At 38.1% G+C, this 19,704-nt stretch overlaps 1 protein-coding gene across 12 annotated transcripts; it reads left to right on the forward strand.

Annotated features, from left to right (window-relative positions):
- Positions 1 to 749: 749 nt before the first annotated feature.
- dtna (dystrobrevin, alpha) lies at positions 750 to 19,407 on the forward strand. Of its 12 annotated transcripts, none has more exons than XM_026313035.1 (24): positions 1,869 to 1,894; positions 2,397 to 2,488; positions 4,649 to 4,713; positions 5,146 to 5,226; positions 5,321 to 5,534; positions 5,876 to 5,961; positions 6,430 to 6,584; positions 6,693 to 6,798; positions 7,295 to 7,461; positions 7,676 to 7,800; positions 8,264 to 8,272; positions 8,691 to 8,774; positions 9,030 to 9,098; positions 10,837 to 10,932; positions 11,904 to 11,985; positions 12,314 to 12,411; positions 13,738 to 13,851; positions 14,067 to 14,163; positions 15,243 to 15,266; positions 15,789 to 15,948; positions 16,065 to 16,154; positions 16,238 to 16,337; positions 16,899 to 17,016; positions 18,131 to 19,407. In XM_026313035.1, the coding sequence occupies exons 2-24, from the start codon at positions 2,472 to 2,474 to the stop codon at positions 18,203 to 18,205; spliced, it is 2,232 nt and encodes a 743-aa protein (XP_026168820.1). In that variant the 5' UTR covers positions 1,869 to 1,894; positions 2,397 to 2,471; the 3' UTR covers positions 18,206 to 19,407. The 12 variants fall into 12 exon arrangements, with proteins under 12 accessions (XP_026168823.1, XP_026168820.1, XP_026168832.1 ...); XM_026313039.1 differs by lacking the exon at positions 1,869 to 1,894 and adding an exon at positions 3,264 to 3,418 and having other exon boundaries at positions 2,080 to 2,488; XM_026313044.1 differs by lacking the exon at positions 1,869 to 1,894 and adding an exon at positions 17,158 to 17,189 and having other exon boundaries at positions 2,086 to 2,488; positions 12,317 to 12,411.
- Positions 19,408 to 19,704: the final 297 nt, after the last annotated feature.

A 19,704-nucleotide genomic window follows, 5' to 3' on the forward strand; every position in this document is an offset into this window, starting at 1 on the left:
GCATTTAAAGTGTAGACCCACTGTCATGTTTATGTATTATAGACATTTGCAAAATAATAGAAGTCGTGCAGTCAAATCTTATTAAAAATCCTAATCCTATTAACAGCACATTTACTAAAGTAAAAGTAGAAAATGGTTCCTGTCAGTGATGCACTATTAAATATTTTATTATTTTAAATAAATAGTACATTAATATGTATGTTCCATTTCACTGCTACAGATGTTTAATGTTGCCCCAATCTTATGCACTTTATATACTGCTTAAGGAGCTTAATCTACAATCAATGGACTACATTCTATGCGGTTATTATACGTAAGATATAGTACATGGATTTTACATGGTTTTTAACATTATTTTATTTCGAGGTTTTAGCAGATAAAACGCTCCAATACATACCTAATCATGTGCAATGTCAAGCTTTTGAAGGTCAATTTTCTTGTGGTTGCAAAACCGTTGTAATCCAATTATCATTTTGTGGTAAATATTTAGAGGATTTTTTTTTTTTAATCACAAAGATTTACTACAACACATATGCATGACGTCATCCTCCCAAGCCATACAAAAAACTAGGAAAATGCTTAAAGTAGCAATGACGCCGATATTTATATGACCACATTTAGGAAATTGTGTATGCAAATCAGTTTTTTTTCTCCTGTTGTTTTCCTTTTACTGTATCAAACTTTAAGATTTTGCAGGCGAAGCAGGCTGGGGCTGACGCAAGTGAAGAGATCCCGCATTACGTCATCGTGAAGGCCACATACTGGAGGTAAACGCTGCCTGTGTTCAGCTCAGCCAGTGCGCTATCCGAAAATTTCCACAACACAAGCTTTGCAGGAGAGCGGCACAAAAACGGCCGCTTCGCGCAGCGATGCAGCACCCTACACCAAAGAAACCCTGATCGCACCGCAGGACACGACCGGCTGTCGTATTCCTAGAGGAAAAATAGTGATGTTGCATGACATGCCTCGAAATAAATTCTGGTAAGTCTTGTGCAAGTGCGCTGCTGCAGCTGCTGGAGGCTGGCAAGCAGCAGAAAAAGCGACCTTAACCTACTTTGTCACTCTTGGTGAAATGAGTTTCCCGATCAGGTTTCAGCGATGAAAACGGGAACGTCTAGGAATAAAAACATAGAGAAGGAAGTCGTATATACAGGCAGGTGTTTCTGTAACAGTGAGACCTTTGTCTCTCGTCTACACAGGTGTCTGGCATGACAGGTGATGACTGAGCTGAACATGTACCATAAGGTGCCTGTTGCCAGTCTCCGTTGGTCAGTATTACTGTGGAGGAATTTTGATGTGTATTTTTTACAATGTGCAAGGGGGCAAGGTGACACTGTGGTAGCACACATCTGGTGGTAAGCTTCTGAGTGAAATGCAAATGTAAATGAGTGCTGATTATCACATCATATGTTTGCACAAGTTGTATTTCTCCTTATTCCAGTGATTTCAGTGTTTTTGTGACTGAAGACACTTTTTTAGTATGTGCAGAAAACTCATTCACATCGTTGAAAAGCAAAATTACAGCATCAGTAAACTGTAACTGCGCACTCATTTAACATTGGGATCCCAAACTTTTGGCCTTTTTGTAGCTGAAACCATGGTGATCATCAGCAGGCGACAGAAAGCAGAGGGCCGTGCAGCAGACATCACTGGCTGGTACCAGACAGGAAAAGAAAACAGTTTTTATACCTACAGAGTATTTATCACAAAACTAAAGCACAACAGCTGATCAACCTTAAGTCAGTGGTGCAACTTTTTATTCCTGTCAGGGGATTGGATTCAGATGCCGGTGTAGTTTATAGTCTCGTGAGGTAAAAATAACTCTGGCCAATCACTGGTAACAGCTGCGATGTACTGTACCGAGGCAACCAACACAGATTGCTCTGCAACTCAAGTAAGTGCTTGTGTTTAGAAATGTTGCATGACGATCTGTTCCAAGTACATCAAGGGAGACATAAATTAACATCACTCTCCTCTGTGTTTTATTGAGCTTCTACAAAAATAGATTCATAATGTAAATAACTGACTAATAAGGGTTTTTTTTTGACTCACTGAAACACAGTGAGTCATTACTGTGAGAACCTTGGCCTGGTCTTGGCAGTGCTTACCCCTGCTAGTCCCTCTGCAACGTTAATAGTGAACAATGATTTGCTCTTTTAAGGGCAATTATTTTCTAATGCTGCCAATGTGACAGTGCCACAGAGAAAGAGTAATGCTTGTTGGGCTCATGCCAGGAATGAGGTTTGGGGTTTGCAACAAGAGAGCTGGTAAAGCTGTACAAGAATGTAGTTAAAGATAGAGGCAGCACAGGCTGCATCCTCACCAACAGTTTCTAATTTCAGAACGCTTTAGTCAGGCCTGTCTGTTTGGACTGCTATTGAATGCTTTCTTGTTAGAAAGGTGTTAGTGTTGTGGACAACTAGTAAGGAAGTAAGGAAACCTCATCTCAGACAAGGGAAAGGAATACAGCCATGGTGCTTTATGAAAGGTATGTCGATCATCTTGTTCCTTTCACCATCGTAACATTTGTATTGGCTTTGCTGCTTTAATATCTGCTCTTGCAAGAGATTGTATCAATCTTAGTCATTTCCGAGACTGAATACAGAGCACAGAAAGTCACATACCTGGCGCTCAGGATATGTTTACGTGTGATGTGGAAAGGATACTGAGTTAGTGTGTAAATAGTGTATATTTGTACACTTTCACTCTCACATTCACTCACTCCATAAGTAATGAATGAGCTCACATAGCCAATACTTTTCAGATGACACTTGACTTCTGGCTCTCAGCAGTAGCCTGACATTACTGCATCCACATCTAAAACTGCTACTGAATATTTGTGCATTAACTCATTAAGCAACCATTTATGTGTTGTCAGCAAAGCTTTGTAATATAAAGTATAACATGCTTAAAAGTTAATGCTTCCGTGGATGTTCTCTTCTATCTTGTCAGAACAATATACCAAAAATAGTTAGTTATCATTCTTATTTCTGTGCAGCTCTTACTGCTATTCCATGAGATGATCTCCAGAAATTCTCCAGTTACCAGGTTAACTTATTAGCTTGTTTCCCCCTTAAACTAGATTTCACAGATTCTTTTATCTCACTGATGTTAGAGGAATGCAAAAGAAAAATAAAGGAGGCAGTTGTGTTTTAACACTAGATGAATAGAAATTTCTGCACTGTGGTTGCAGCATAAAATTTGGGTCTGCCAATTACCTAAAGAGTAATTTGAAATACCATGCCTGAATGATTTTCCTGCAGAAAAGGTGTTTTCGAGCCATTCGGCCAAGACGTGCTACTGTGCTCTCAACTACTCAACTATCATCCTACCAAGTCTTATCTTCTAAAAGATATTAACTAGTGCACAAAACTTTCCTCTACAAACTTTGCTGTTCTGCAGTGGGAGGTGTGTTTCTGTGAGTATGGGGGGGGCGACTAGTGCTAGTGTGTTTTTACTAACAGAGTGGTTGGGATCTTTGCTGCCATGGCAACAAACCACATGACTAGGTGTATTAGATTGCCTCAGACAGTGTGCAGTGAGGCATGGTGTGAGCATTCTCTGTGCTGCTTTGCCCCTTTGAAAGTCTTGTCCTTTTCTTACTTAAGTCCCTCCCCCCAACATTTTTTTGTTTACTGGGGGAAGTTTCATTGAGAGGCAACCTCTTTGTTTTTTTTACAGGAACATCCTGATCACAGTCACACAATTCCACATGTTCATACTTTACCTGAAAGGTGCTCAGAACAACTGCAGGCTGAACTGCTGGCCATAGAGCGTTTGGGGTTAAGGGCCTTGCTCAGGGGCACCATTATGCTTTTGATGAGGGATGGGTAATAACTGCTTTTCCACTTGTCTGAACCGGCAATCAGACGGTTGCTTCTCTAACCTTAGACCACCACTGTCAAAATACAGTGTTACACTGTGTTAACCTGCTGTTTGGCCCTAGAGAAAAATGAGCCATGGGTCCCTATAATTTTTTTAATTACTTTTACTTATTTAGCATAATCAGCTAAGTAGATGACTACCTATAGTGGTAACCAAGTGTATTTCCAAAATCGCAGCGAAACAACATTAATATGTTGTGTTATTGGTTAAATAATCATAATAAAAAAACAGTCCTACATGTTAGCTTTTCGCTGCTATTGGGAACTCGCCCTCAGTACTATGAGAGTTTAGGGTGACGGATGTGTGTCCTGTTCTTTATTGGCTTCGCAGCTGAGCCACTCCAACCGATTTACCTGAGAAAGGGTTATGTTAAATGTTGCTCTCAAACTTTGTAATGTAAAAGCAGTGCTGGTTCCTTTTTCTACACAAGCTAGTGGACAGTAACCCACTTTACCCAGATGGTAATTCAGCCTTGGTATTTACTTACTTAAACATTTTTAACAAGCATGTATATTTTTAAGTGAAATGATATGAAGTGTGAGTTGAATTATCTAAAATAAAATGTAATATTATTACAATACATATTCTACCTAGTGGTGAACATTTTACAGAACAATTCTACAAAGTAATGCTTTGTGGTGCTTCTGAAAATACAATTTAAATACAAATTATTTGTTAATTTATACAGAGTAAAGCTGAAAGCAATGGGAAAGGTGTTATCAGAGCTGAGAGTTTTGACAATACTTTTTCTCTTCGTGACCAGAATGAGCGAAGACTGCGGGAGCGGTGACAACATGGCAGATAGAAGGCAACTGTTTGTCGAGATGAGTAAGTGCTCAGGGCTACAGCTCAGTGAGATCTATGCCAGACTGTTTTACTCACTAGACACAAAAAAAGAGGCAAATTATTGTTTGGAATTTTCATAGAAAATATCATGTCTCCACTAGTTTTAAGATTGATTTTTAAATACTGACAGGACTCACTGTTTACATAGCATGAAGGCATACTCTTATGGCGACCCAATGTCAGACTAAAGGGTGCTATGAAATCAATACAGACCTTTTGAAAACAGAATATTAAATATCTGATTTGAAGTAAAAATTATATCAGCTAAATTTTTTATTGCTAAAATTCTTATTGTGAAAAGTTTAAAATACATTTTATAATAAAAGGCAATAATTTAATGATTACACAATATACTGTAATATTCATATATTACTTATTTCATAGTGGCATCCATTCACTCTAATTGTTTCTCAGGAGCTCAAGATTTGGATTCGATTCGACTGTCAACATACAGAACAGCCTGCAAACTCAGATTTGTGCAGAAGAAATGCAATCGTGAGTATAATGTGGCATCTTAAACTACATCACTATGCTTTCCCTCTAGTACTCCCCTAAAAATGTAAAAATACTGTGTTTCTCTTCTTTCCAGTGCATTTGGTTGACATTTGGAATGTTATTGAGGCTTTCCGAGAAAACGGACTCAACACCATGGACCTCAACGCTGAGCTCTCTGTGGCTCGTCTAGAAGTGGTATTGTCCACCATTTTGTACCAGCTGAACAAACGCATGCCCACCACTCATCAAATCAACGTGGAACACTCCATCAGTCTGCTGCTCAACTTCCTGCTGGCAGCTTATGACCCGTGAGTAACACGTCACGTCAGAGTTGGTGGCTGGTTGTGTACCTTCATGTCTGAGGCTTTGAGATGAGCTAATGTAGCGTGAAATGTGACTCTGAAGTATCTGCCAAAGTGGAATGAAAATACACGTTAATATTGCTGCAACTTGCCACTGCAGAGAACATCTATTTTGTTAAGTTGAAAACAAAGTTACATGTTTTCTAATGATCACTAAGAGCCAAGTTTGCCTTTAAAGGCTGTTGAGTTTGCAGGATTTTTAGAAGGATCACTACTGTACATACACAGTAACAGCTCCATTTAAAACAATCTCTGGCCATAATGGAAATTCTATTTGCTGCTTTTAGGGAAGGCCATGGCAAGATATCTGTTTTTGTTGTGAAGATGACCCTAGCAACCATCTGTGGAGGGAAAATTCTGGATAAATTAAGATGTAAGTAAAACAACAAATCATGTTTTACACTTAACAGTTAAAAAACAAAATTAAAATCACCAATTTTACCTGTAATAAATCAGATGTATTTGTATTTGCTTTGGATTTTTTTATATAAGCTTATTAGTGTCTTCATTTTCTATAACTCTGACTGTAACTTATGTCTAGAAGTAGTAATAGTACTGGCCTGGCTCTTCATGGCTGAAAGAAGTAATTACTCATTATCTGAAGAGCAGGATTAATTGCATAATCTACAAAATGTGTGGGAGCAGTAGCAATAATTTATGAAGGAAAAAATGACAGTTATGTTCATGGTGTATTATAATAATTAATTTATAACTGCTTTAGTTTGATTTGTTTTCACAAATAAGTGGGATAATTGTATTGTGTAATGCTGTAATTAGCCCACTGTGGTGGCGACTGACAATTAGTTTGAATCATTTATGTCTCCCTGCATTTTTTTCCTAGATATTTTTTCCCAGATATCAGATTCCGCTGGAATAATGGTGTATTCACAGTTTGACCAATTTCTGAGGGAGATTCTCAAATTACCGATGGCGGTTTTTGAAGGGCCGTCTTTTGGTTACACAGAACAAGCTGCAAGAGCCTGCTTTGCACAGCAGGTGAGCATCCACTAACCACAGTTAACAGCCTATTTGGTGAGTCTGTGATTGTTTTTGGCATTGACGTTGTGCGCGAATCTCACACTCCTCTATAACAAACGTCAACAGAAAAAGGTCTCTCTCAACACATTCCTCGATACGTTGATGTCAGACCCGCCCCCTCAGTGTCTGGTGTGGTTACCACTCATGCATCGGCTGGCCAATGTGGAGAATGGTAAGACACCACATATAGTATTTATAAACAGGAAAGCTAGCAGGGCTAGGAGGATGTAAAGTTCATCTTTGCATCATAATCTTGAGTCACCACACACATAATCAGTCAAGCAGACAAACACTCACACATACCACCTCCAGTGAAGACGCCCCATAGGGAACTTACACCCTGTGCATTAGTGTATGTGTATGTGTGTGTTTATGATGCAGTCATCATCACAAGCCACCTCCAGTTGAGCAGGATGAACACTGTGACGTGTGCACACAAACAAGTTGATCCTGTACTGATTTGTGTGTATTTATTCAGAATTAAATAATTGCTATCACCTAAACAGGCTCAATATCCCAGCACATTTGTACTTAAATTAATGGAAATTAATCCTCCACTGACTGCAGTGTGCAAACTATCTGGTTTTACTGCCACATCTGTTTGTGTGCATGTGTGTTTGTGCATTGACGTGTGTTTGTGTGTCTGACCACTCCTCTCTTCCCTGCAGTCTTTCACCCGGTCGAGTGCTCCCACTGCCATACTGAGAGTATGATGGGCTTCCGCTACCGCTGCCAGCAATGTCATAATTACCAGCTCTGTCAGGACTGCTTCTGGAGGGGGCATGCCAGCGGTTCCCATAGCAACCAGCACCAAATGAAGGAGTATACGTCATGGGTAAGGAAAGGAGAGGGGAGGAGGAGAGAGGCGGGCTGAGGGAGGTGTGTCTGCACTGGACCAGTCACTGTGGCTATTTTTGCTCTGCTTAACCACAATGGAAGGAGGCTGGATGTTCAATGTGACAGTATAGCTGTAATGATGCTATCTCTTTTGAAAAGATATCACTGTTCTTGTTTACTCAGAATTGGCATCTTACCTCTGTTTCTCCCAGAAATCCCCTGCTAAGAAGTTATCCCATGCTCTTAGTAAGTCACTGAGCTGTGCATCTAGCAGAGAGCCTCTTCACCCCCTGTTTCCTGAAATACCAGAGAAACCACTCAACCTAGCTCATATTGTGTAAGTTCATCTTCATTTTATTAGTTTTTGTAATACCGAAAACAGAATTTTTTTTTTTCAATTTTGTTAGTTTCATCCCACCTGATTTCTGTTTCAGGTTTCAAAATGTTTGATTTTGTCCATCAGCGGGTCATTGTCCTGTTGCTGTCTCTAAATCTGAAGAGTTTCTAATCAATGTCTGGGTCAAGTGATCAATGAGGTGTAATTATAGCCTTGGGAATGCTTATGATCTGCAATGCTGCTGCAACCTTTTCCTTGACTTACTTTTTAAAGCACAGCTGTTAAAGCACTCTGGGGTTGTCTATATAAACTAAATTAGTCACGTCTGGTGCTAAAAACAACACTACTAACTGTTTATGTTTATTCCTTGCACTTAAAGACATTGTAGTGCAGCCTTTGAACTGCTGGGCTGATTATAATACATTTTCACTCCTCTCTTTATTCCTTACTTTCCTCAAAATAGAGACACATGGTGAGTTTGTTTTGATTATTTACGTACCACAAAATGTGTTTTTGTACATTTTGTTAAACTTACATCTTTTGTATTCATTGTATACAGTCAGAGTGTGCCAAGCATCGTACCATCTCTCCTTATGTACTGTCTGCATCAATCATTGGTTTCTATCTGAGTACTTGCTGTGTTTGTTGGTTCATTGGATTTATCGCATGTTTTCATTGACTGCATCCTACTTAACTAATCATATCCTGCTTTGTTGCCATATTCTGTTACATGTACAGAAAGTTATCTAATAAAATGATGTTTCAAAGACAATAATGAAAGCATGAAAGACTAAAGAAAAAGGAAGTGGAATTTTGTTTCTCTTGAATATAAAAAACAGCTGTGAATGTTTTAATAATATTTGGAAAACTAATATTTGTTTCCTGTCCAGGCCACCAAGACCAGTGAACATCACCAATGACTACTCATTCTCCCACTCCATGCCTACATCAGGGAACCCTTACTCCACCAAAAAGTGAGTAGAGCAGTAACAATGGATGTCCTGGATTTTACCACACATCTTTGTAGCTTGACATGGTCCCTACAGGCCTCATACCCTGTGGACTCTGTGACCCGCAATGTCTTTATTTTCTCACCTTTATTTTCCTGCCTTTATTTTCAAAAGTGTGTAGGTGTATATGTGTGTGTTGTGTGTGTGTGTGAGCATTTCTGTATCACCATGTTTGTTTTTTCCTTTTTGTGGTTTTGTGTTGAATGGCTTGCCTTACAGCAAGAATAATGATGTGGAGCAAAGAAAGCCCTTGATTGGTGCTGCTCCACATCTATTGAAAGGGAGAGGGTAAGTGACACAAGTGTGCCTATGAGATTGCTTTAGTGGCTCAAATGCATGCATGAACTAATATGGGTAATAATCATAGGACATAAACTAGAGTGCTGAGGAAAGTTAGTTTTCTTATAGTGTGGCTTACACAGTTGTACTCAAAGGCAATAGATGAAGCATGCATCATAAAGATCACTGACCATTAGTTTGGAGTGTCTATTACAATCTTTTCAATCGCATAGAAATGGGAAATACTAACTACCAGTTTCCAATATAAGGTGTTTTGAATGTTATCCACAATCTACTCCATGTTCATGTTGCAGCAGTTACATAGTACATATTCCCAGGCTCATTGTTTATGATGTATGTGTGTAGCGCCTGTTTAGGTGAAATTGGAGACTTTTTCAGCTTTTTTTCAGTTGCTGTTTCTGTTTATTCTGTAAAACAAAGTATTATACCTAAAAGATTTAGTATTTCTAGTAACTCTTTTACATCAGTGTTTGATTTTTAAAAAAGAGAGACAGCACTACTACTCTTTCATAAACTAGGCTAATGAAAAACATGGAGCATGTGATGAGTGTGTGGCTTTCTTTAGTTTATTGTTGGTATGTACTCTATGTCACACCCTCTGACATTGCACAGGCTGAGAAACTTAATAATGCAGGTTATTTAAGTGATGTTCCCTCTGGAGGTTGACTGGCTAGAAGTTATTTAATAGTGTCTGAGGAGAAGAGAATACAAGACAGAATAGAAAATTGCACCCTTAAAGTAAACTACAACTAAAGTTTCAACTTTGAGCAGGAAGATGTAAATAGTCTGGAGGCAATCCAATGATTGAATATTGCACTTCCATAAGGTCAGGGAACTTGTTATATGCCCCACAGACTTTAAAAAGTCTTCAAAATCAGTGCCAAGATAGTAATGTTAGTTAAGCTCCAAAAACCCTCCTAGACTTAAATTGCGTAGAATGCAACACAATAAGCTTCTTAACAAGTAAACAACCAATTTGTAGTGTAGGCTTAAAACTGTGATAATTAATATTTTTTTATAGCTACAGTAGATTAAATGTAAACTGAGGGTCAGAAACATTTTAGACTGTTACATGTAGATCCAGTGGTGTGTGGCTAATTTAAGCTCTTTATTTATGTATTTAATTATTACTTTGTTGTTAGCACGTATAGCAGTCATCATTGTGAGGTCATATGCAGTAGCTGCAACTCATATTGAGAATATTTTAGAAGAAAAAAAACAAATGAGTTTCTGATTTTTTTTTTTTTTTTTTTTTTTATGGCTGATTCTGCTGTGGTCTTCTGTGTGGCAGTTGTCATGGTTGATTGAATATAGGAGTTTGTGATGCAGGTCAAAAACCTTTATGAGAGCTACATTAAAAAAGACTGTGTATGCCTTGGTAGACTGATTGACTTAAAAATGACTTTGAGTGGTTTTAATAATAGAGCACTGTGTGATTGGTGCTTTTAGAATTAAACAGCGCATGTAGCTTGTAGAATTGTTGGGCATGTCCTTAATCATGCTCCTAGCCTTCATCAGTGGATTCTCTCCCAAACATAATATGGCCTTGTTTCATTCTAGTCACCCATGAATGGCTGCTTTTCAGCCATCCTCCTCCTTCTCCTCCTCCTCCTCCTTCTCTTTTGTTGTGTTCCCTCCTCTTCTCTCTCAGCTTTCTCATCCCCCATCCCTGTGTTGTCACCTGTGTAACGTTGTTTTATGTTTCTGAAACCCTGCGCTGTTCCAGGTTGAACTACAACCTCGATGTTGCTGATAGACTTGCTGACGAACATGTTCTGATTGGCCTCTATGTGAACCTACTCCAAAACAACCCCAAAACATGGTTAGTTGGTGTGCTGCTCTGTTTGCCAAACACCAGTGGAAAATATGTGCTCTGCTCACAATCCTTCACCTAAATCTAACCTTATTCTGAATGTGTTACGCTGCATGCTGTCAGTTTTACAGTTTTAGTCTTGACCTTTACCACTTGTATCAACATGTTATTGCTATTCAGCAGCAATAAGTGTTTTGTGATTTGTATCCAAACTGTTTTTTTTATACCAAAAGTAGATTAGATTAGAGTCAGAGGTAAAACCTTTTTTTATATTTGAGTCCTTAAAAGAACACATTCCCATATAATATTTAAATTTTCTCCAGCAATGAACATGTGGTTTTCTTCGACTGTGATTTTTAAAATAAGAAACGACAAGTATAACTCCAGATGAGTAGGGTAGCTAAGTTAGTTTATTGATATCAAACCCATTTAGATCAATTTTTCTCAGATTTTAGTCCCTCCTTATAAAGTCATCTCTGGAATAATTGTGTTATGTTTGGTCATGTATAAATGTGTGTTATTCTAAACAGGTGTGTGAGCTTACATTTTTATTACAGGGAACATTATTTTCCCTTTGTGTATGTGTGTTTGCATGTGTGTGTGTCCTGATGTGAGGACTTTTGCTGTGAGTGGACATGCACAGTCATGCTTTACTTTTACTGTATCAGTGATCAGACTGTATAAGTAGCCTAATCCATCTGGCCCTTAAAAACCGAGTGAATGATTACTTCATCTCCGCTTTTTATGTAACATCCCAACTTCCATCCTGCTTTCGTGGTTTTACATCAGTAGCTTAGCATTATTACAGGGACGGCTGCCAGATTAAAACATACAAGCCTTTTTTTGACTAATCACCCTCTTGAACAAAATAAACTGTTATGGATTTTTGCATTTTCCTGCATACTTTATATGCAAATGCATAAATGCATATAAAAACTGTGTCATGTGGTGACTCCCTTCTTTATTTTTCCCTTGCTCAGTTTGCTGGAGAGCAGTAACCATCAAGATGAAGAGCACAGTCTCATCGCCCGCTATGCTGCTAGACTAGCTGCTGAAGCTGCGGTGAGATATACTGTATCTAAGACATTTATTGCACACAATATCATGGTATCTTTCATTGCCGTCTGGTGTCATCTGTCCTTGATGACGTGAAGGCTTAACATGTACTGCTACTCACCTTAGTGGGTTCAGTCCTTTTTATTGCTAAGAAACACAAGCAATTCACAAGTCTTACTAAATCTGAATGCCAGTTTGTGCTGTGAACTGGTCTTGATGGATGCCTAGTGACTTAACAGTTTTGTTTCCCCTGTGAGATATGAGATAAAGTAGTGGCTGATGTCACCCAGAGGTAAAGCCAGTTCATGTGATGTCTCTTGCTTGGTTTCTCCAGCAGGCGCAACAGCAGAGGGTCCCCACAGACCTCCCCTGCTCTCTGGATGCCAACAAACAGCAGAGGCAGCTCATTGCCGAGCTCGAGAGCAAAAACAGGTTAGGGATGGCTGCCTTGGTGATATTCTTCAGTTATTTTCTGTTTTTCTCTTTACTCCTTTTTTAGATTTCAGAACAAAATTTGACCTTTAGAATGAAGGGATCCCTGGTCTGACAAAAATACATACTGACCTAAATGATGTTATTATTATGAACATTAACTATAAGCTATTGGCCTATTTAATTATTACATGTTAATATTTTATATATAGTATGTAGTAAAAGAAGTAAAATAGCACAAGTGGGGGAAAAAAAAGGATTCTGAATTTTACATGAAAAGCAGCAATACATGTAAACATTAAAATGAGTACTTGTAGTAAACCAATGTAGAGGCAAAAGGTAAATTCACAGAAAGGTTTAGAAGCAGCTATAATCGATATCTTTATATGGACAATGGATCACATGACTGATGTATATGAAGGGTTGCTGGTAACAACAAACCCACAGAGAATTATCCTCCAGCTCTGTGAAGCTTTATAGGCATTCTTCCCATAGGACATTTTAACATGCCACAGTAGGAAAAGCACAGGTATAAATATTAAAATTAATGATGGCTGAATTCCATTTAACTGCTTAAGTTTCGGGCTCCTGGTTTTGTGCGTGTCAGTTCACTGCCACACACTGTCATGGTTTACTGAGACACTTGAATACAACAAAACCATTGTGAATGTTATTAGTAACACCTGAGCATTTCCTACTATGACCAGTCAAAATAAATGTTGTGAAAAAGGCCTATCCTTTGCCTCATTGTTTTGATTTTCCATTTTGCAACTTTAATGCTTTTGTGCAATCTTTAATAGTCATATAGTATAGACGCAGCAGCCTTCTGCAAAACAGCTCTAAAACTCCAGTGTACCAACAACAGACAAGGTTAGCAACTAGTTAGCTGATGAACATAGTGGAGTTTTTAGCTTCTAAATAAGTGGATCTTTCCCTCAAAGGTTGGGGGAATGTAAAACAAAGCTAAAAGGGGAATTAATGTTACATTCAAATGGGGAGAGACAGGACTCCAAATGAATGCTAGTCTTACTCTCTGTCTACTGGATGTGAAAATTGACTGAATGTTTACAAACAAGTTATCAACTTGTGCTCACAGCTTGTTTCTGTTGCTTCCAAGGGGCAGTAATTACAGATCTAAGTTAGACTTAAATGCCAGTTAGGGCAGGGACGGAAGAATGTGCAATGTGAAAGCAAAATGCAGCTCCTTGTGTTTTGCATTTGTCCTAGAAACCGTCAGTTGGCATAAGCGTTTGTGAAGGCTCAAATAGACAAAACACATTAGAAATTGTAATTTGGTTTTGTACTTGCTGTTTGTGACCGCCACAGAGAAATCCTGCAGGAAATCCAGCGGCTGCGGCTTCAGCATGAGGAGGCCTCTCAGCCGCCTCCTGACAAGGGTCAGCAGAACCCTACTCTGCTGGCTGAGCTACGACTTCTCAGGTAACTCTGCTGCCTCTTGCTACCTTCCTTCTCAATGCAATGTGTTTAACGGACAGTTTTGCTTACATGGCAATAAAAACCTACATATTTTGATTGCTTGCTTTTTCAATATAAGGGCAATTTTCCAGAGTTTGCAGATGCTCATACCACTACTTTCCTTGTTTTTCCGTTGACATGACATTGTGTCATGCTGTTCATCTTGTTTCTTCTGTTAGGCAACGCAAAGATGAGCTTGAACAAAGAATGTCTACTCTGCAGGAGAGTCGCAGGGAACTCATGGTGCAGCTGGAGCAACTAATGATGCTTCTCAAGGTATCAGACTCTCTGACTGCACAGGAGTCACATTCAGATTAATAGGACGCCTTTGTGATTGCTGAAAGCATGCATTCAGGTTCCTGTGGGGATCAGTTAGGTTTTGATCATTTAATTTTAAGTTTGCTCCTTGGCCAGAAACAGTTGTGTTGCAGTTTTCATCTTTATATAATTACACATGGACCTGCGTATTGTAGCTTTTTCAGTTCATTTCATTTCGATGTAGGTGGTAAGCAATATGGCAGTTGATGAGTTTCCCTTGTAGTACAATTTCTCCCAGCTGTGTGGGATCACTGCAGCTAAAACAAACATTGCAATTTGCAAATGAGGAAATGTGTGAGCAATTACCAAAATGTCCATTAGAGGGCGTTCATGTTTCATGCCATGCACTGTTAAAGGCCCAGTCTATAATAAAGTGTTATATACCTTTTAATTAGAAGATACATAATCAGCACTTTGTGTGGCTTTCATTTGCCAATGCTGGCAGTTGTTGCTGCTTTAATCATATCTTTTGCAGCATCCCAAAATTTCTCCTAGTTTAGTTGTTAGTACAGTGTCAGTCATGTTCAAAACCTGTCTGTTAATTTAGTATTACATCAGGTGGCAGGTCTTTATGTTCATCTTTTTTGTAATATTAAATATCTGTTAATATAAAAGAATCATGTTGCACATAAAGTTCAGTTAATCTAATAGAAATATGGTATTGTTTAGTTATGTTACGTTAGTGTATCTCATACTGCCACACCAGAGTCCAGACAGAACATGGATTTTGGGTTTGAGATTATGCTCCATTACACCTTACAAGACAACATGTTTGGCCCCCTCTGAGAAGGTTAACCTTTGGTGTGAAAATATACTCTCCAGTCAACAGGAGTTCCTCAAAGCCTACCTAAACTGCTTACTACACTGGCTTAAGTGGGGAGAATATCAATCTAATTAGCCTAAAAGGATCAATGTTAATCCATTAAACTTTCACGAGGAAGCTTGTCACGTCCTGGATAAAATACTGACTGGATATTTTTAGAAATTCTCACTGCAATGTGGTTTTGTTTCATGAGCCATAAAATATTGTTTTTCAGCTGGAGGAGGAACGGAAACGAGCTGTAAGTGTGAAAACTGTGAGGCAAAAAGAGTCTGAATATTGGCAGCATGTCTAAAATAGATACTTTATTGCTGTTGGGTAAACCTTGTATTGACTAAATTTGTGCTTTTAAATAGGGGAATGCATGACAATTTTTCATCTTATCTACAATTTTGAATATATTTTGTTTACCAGACAGCAACAACTTGTGGTTTCTTCTGTTAGAAAAATTGGAACAGCTTTTAGAAAGAGAAACTGTTTTAACAGCATGTTGAGTCTGACATAAAAATGCTGTCATAATAGTAAAAAGTGTGATTACCCCTCAGACTGTATATTTCTAGCATGTGTGTAATGCTTGTTTCTTATAAAACTAGTATGGTGTGCTTTTAGGACAAATAGCCACTCTAAACTGAATTGTTGTAGCTGTTTTGGGGGGTTTAAATAAAGTTCCTTTGCTGTGATTTCAACCATGAGATTAAATTAAATAGGCGTTATTTGTTGCGTGGATTGTACTTATCATTAAAACTGTCCGTGTGTGTTTCAGACTCAGGGTCCCGGCTCTCCACGCTCTTCCCCCAGCCACACCATCAGCCGGTCGATCCCCACACCAATCCACTCGGACTCTGCCAGCACCACACCGACTCACACACCTCAGGATTCACTCATGGGCGTGGGAGGGGATGTTCAGGAGGCCTTCGCTCAGGGTAACACACTTGAACACATAAGCGAGCGTCTGGTCATGGAAATATCGTATGGTTGTTATAAGTAAAGGTGGAAGGTGTATGCATGTCAAATTTTTATTTTTCTGTTTGTTTCAAAGGGCCAAGGAGAAATTTGAGAAATGACCTACTCATTGCTGCTGACTCCATCACCAACACAATGTCATCACTGGTTAAGGAACTCAATTCAGGTAAAAAACTAATAGAATTGAAAATAACATGTTTGTTTTCCTGAATTTTTATATAGCAGATTTAATGTTTCTTTCTTCCACAGAGGGTGGAAGTGAAACTGAGAGCACTGTGGATTCAGACTTTGGACGTGGTGATCTATTGGCCACAACCTCTTCAGATCCCTTCTTTACCTACAAACCAAGGTACTTATTAGATACACTGTGGGTCACCAGTAGCCAGTAGAGAAGAAATAATAAAGAAAGGATAGATTTTGTGCTGTGAGCACCTATTGATGATTGGATGTAATAAGAAAAGCTTTTGAGCGAGAACCTACCACTAAAATTTGACCTACATCATTTTCAGATGGTAAAGTCAGATCCTTTTTAATTAGTGTCTTTTTCTACACTTTCTCAGCTCACCCATTGTCCGTGCTCAACTAGAGAAACTGGTTTGGCACATCTTGCTGCTTCCTCCTGGCAGTTTATTTGCATTGTTGTCAGCACATCCTGTAGTGTTGCGTTGTTCCATATAGATGTTTGCCAAAATCATCAAGTTATCTCCTACATTACTAATAACCACTTAGACCAAATGTGGTGGTTGTTATAAGAGATTACAAGTCTTTGGGATTTAGCTTTTGATTATCAGTTTGTGTACATTGAAAATAACAATAGTTCATTCCCAGTAAAATACAGTTTTATCCCTCCAGTTTTTCAGTGCACCATCCATCTTTTGTCTTGTTTTAAACCTCATGTTATTTGTCACAGGAGTGCCAACGCTGCAGAGGGGGAAAGCTTTGAAAACGTTCTGGAGCAGCAGCTGGAGGATGAGCTCAAGTTGGAGGAGTTAATGAAGCACAGGCAGGAACCAGACAAAACATGCATGGTGAGTCGTAGCTTTCCAAGCCTGGAATGAAGTCAAAGAAGAAAGCTGCATGCTGTGTGTTTTGAATTATTAAGTTTCTCCTTCTCTATTTGAATTCTAATCTGCTGTATGTGTTGTGGTGGTGCTCATGTTGTGGTATAGGTGACTCTGCAGCAGTGAGTGTGTTAGTGCTGGTAAGTATCTGAAACTCAGTCTTGGTTTGCAAGACTTTTTAGTGTACTTACAGAGCAAATCCTTTCACATGAAAGTAATGCTGCAACTAACGAGTACTGTATTTTTATTTTCAATTAAAATACTGATATTTACTTGATGTGAAAAATATTGAATTGCTCAATATAATTTTTTCACAGACCAAAGTGATGCCTTAAAATATCTTTTTTTTTTGTTGTTGTTTTTTTTTTTGTCTGACCAAGTCTAAAATTCAATGATATTCTCTTTAATACCATAAATTCTAGCACTATCCAGGTTTTATTGTAGTTGTAGCAGGGTTTGTTTCTGCTGTTTTTGTATCTTTTGGTTTCAAGAAAGTAATGTTAGAAAATTTATGACTGAATTATAAGCTTGGTGCTTTGTCCAGATACTGTGCAGATTCAGGAATGTCTTTGTTTTCATTTCAGAACCTACAAAATAGCTCAGCAACAGAGGAAGAAACGATTTTAGTTCATTTAGCAGAGCATTTAATGCTCTCTTTAATTACCCTTTGTCATCTGATCACTAGTCATAGAAGATAGGAGCAATAATAGAGTATATTACTGTTGCCAAGACTTTTGCTTTTATTTAAAGAGTGTAATTCATCCATTATCATCACATTTCATTTTTTGTTTAACTAATAACATAACATAATTAGCAGTGGGTACATCTGCCCACATAGCAATGATGACAAACATGGATGAAGTGTTTAGATGAGTTTCTCTCACGCAGAATAAAGGCTTATTCTTGTTTTCAAACTAACAATGATGTTTAAATGTGCAAACACAGTTATGTTACACACCAACATAACTGGCATAAAAATGTTTTTCGTGAACACACTCAAGCCTGTCTTTGCTTTTATGCTGTATGTTGAGGCACTTTCATTACACCAAGCTGTTAATAATATGTTTTGTATATTTAACAGGCCATCAATATGAAAAGCAACAATAGTGAAAGACACTGGAAAAGACACCACTGGGCTGATGGTATAGAGCACTGAAGATGAGAAGAATTTAAGTTGCTAAAATCCAACCATAGAATACATTTATGTAAAGATATATTTTTTAACCAACCACATATTTAAGGTAATACTGTGAGCTGATGTAAAGAGATTCATTACTGAGCTGTCTATTATACCACAGGTGCCATAAAAACCACATGATTTGGGAAATTATTTCTTTTTTATATGAATTGTTTAGAAAATGTATAACAATACTTTTACTACAGGGTGACAAATCTGATTCTTTCAAATTTGCATGTTTCTGAATAGAGTGAACCAAGTAGAAATGTTTGTCATCTGATATATGGTAAAAAATAATAATAATGATAAAGAAAACCCTGAATTTATGCTGGAGGTGAAGCGATAGATGATAAAATTTGCAATATTTTGTAAATGTGTAACTCTGGCCTGGTTACTATAAGAAGATTTTACCACTATTCTCACCATTGCTGTCGAGTGGCTTTTGTATTGTTTTTGACTTTTTGTTTGGAGCAGGCCAACTGCTATTGATATGGTAGGTTTCTTTGATTTGATATATAATAATAAAGCGCCTTGCCTTAGCTGATGGGATGACCACTGAAAGGTGTTCATTCAAACTGTCAATGCAGCATCTCGCTAACAACAAAACACACAGGCTCAGCAGTAATGCTAGATGTCTTCACTGGACAAATGAGGTTAAACTCATTTAATCAGATGCTGGAAAGCAATGTTGTCTGCAAAGAGAGTTGGTCTGCAAATATGTACATCATCTATATCTGAACTGTAAATTTAATATAAGATATCAGATCAATTGAAGTGTTTCTGAATACAGTGAAGAAGATGTAACACAGAAACTTCCAAATTGCCCAGATTTGTTTTAAGTAAAATTGCTAAAGGTTTACACTGGTAAAGGCCTTGAAAAAAAATTGTGTTTACTTTCAGTGATTCATGAATTAAGGTTTGATCATAGATTTACAATTCTGTCATTTGTTAGCGTGAATGTTCTCACACACATTTGTGTGACTTGCACACCAACATACACACTCTTGATGTATTTTCTGAGTGTGCCTGAAACTTTACTCAGTCACTTTGGGAAAAGTGGCAAGCCAATCTAGAATCATAAATGTGTGAAATATATCTAGTTTGATTTTTGAGCAAGTTCATAGCAGTGATTTTGCATGGTGGTGGTGCATAATAAAGTGTTGACACAATATCACAATTTTTGCCTATGAACTCCTTTTCTCTTTCTTTTTCCATTCCAGAATGGCACACTTCAATTGGCTTGGTTTGGCAGTGCACATTTATTATCTGTCATAAATGCACTGTTGGCCGCCCTCAACCTATTGTCTATAATTCATCACATAGACCCACCATCTGAGGTAACATAAAAGCAGCCATCCAGCACTGAATCTCATAGTCATGTGGATATTAGGGAGGAGAATTTTTCTCTCAGGCTCAGGCAATATTACCAGCATATTAATTACAGTAACTCATACTAAGCTTTTTTATTATTATCTGTA

The sequence above is a fragment of the Mastacembelus armatus genome, chromosome 17 (genome assembly GCF_900324485.2).
Source record: "Mastacembelus armatus chromosome 17, fMasArm1.2, whole genome shotgun sequence".
In the NCBI taxonomy this organism is placed as follows: Eukaryota; Metazoa; Chordata; class Actinopteri; order Synbranchiformes; family Mastacembelidae; genus Mastacembelus; species Mastacembelus armatus.

Excerpts from the sequence above, each read along its gene's own strand:
- dtna (XM_026313035.1), top strand. Across the intron at positions 4,714-5,145 it reads GCAACTGTTTGTCGAGATGA|GAGCTCAAGATTTGGATTCG; the intron begins GTAAGTGCTCAG and ends ATTGTTTCTCAG. Across the intron at positions 8,775-9,029 it reads AACCCTTACTCCACCAAAAA|CAAGAATAATGATGTGGAGC; the intron begins GTGAGTAGAGCA and ends CTTGCCTTACAG.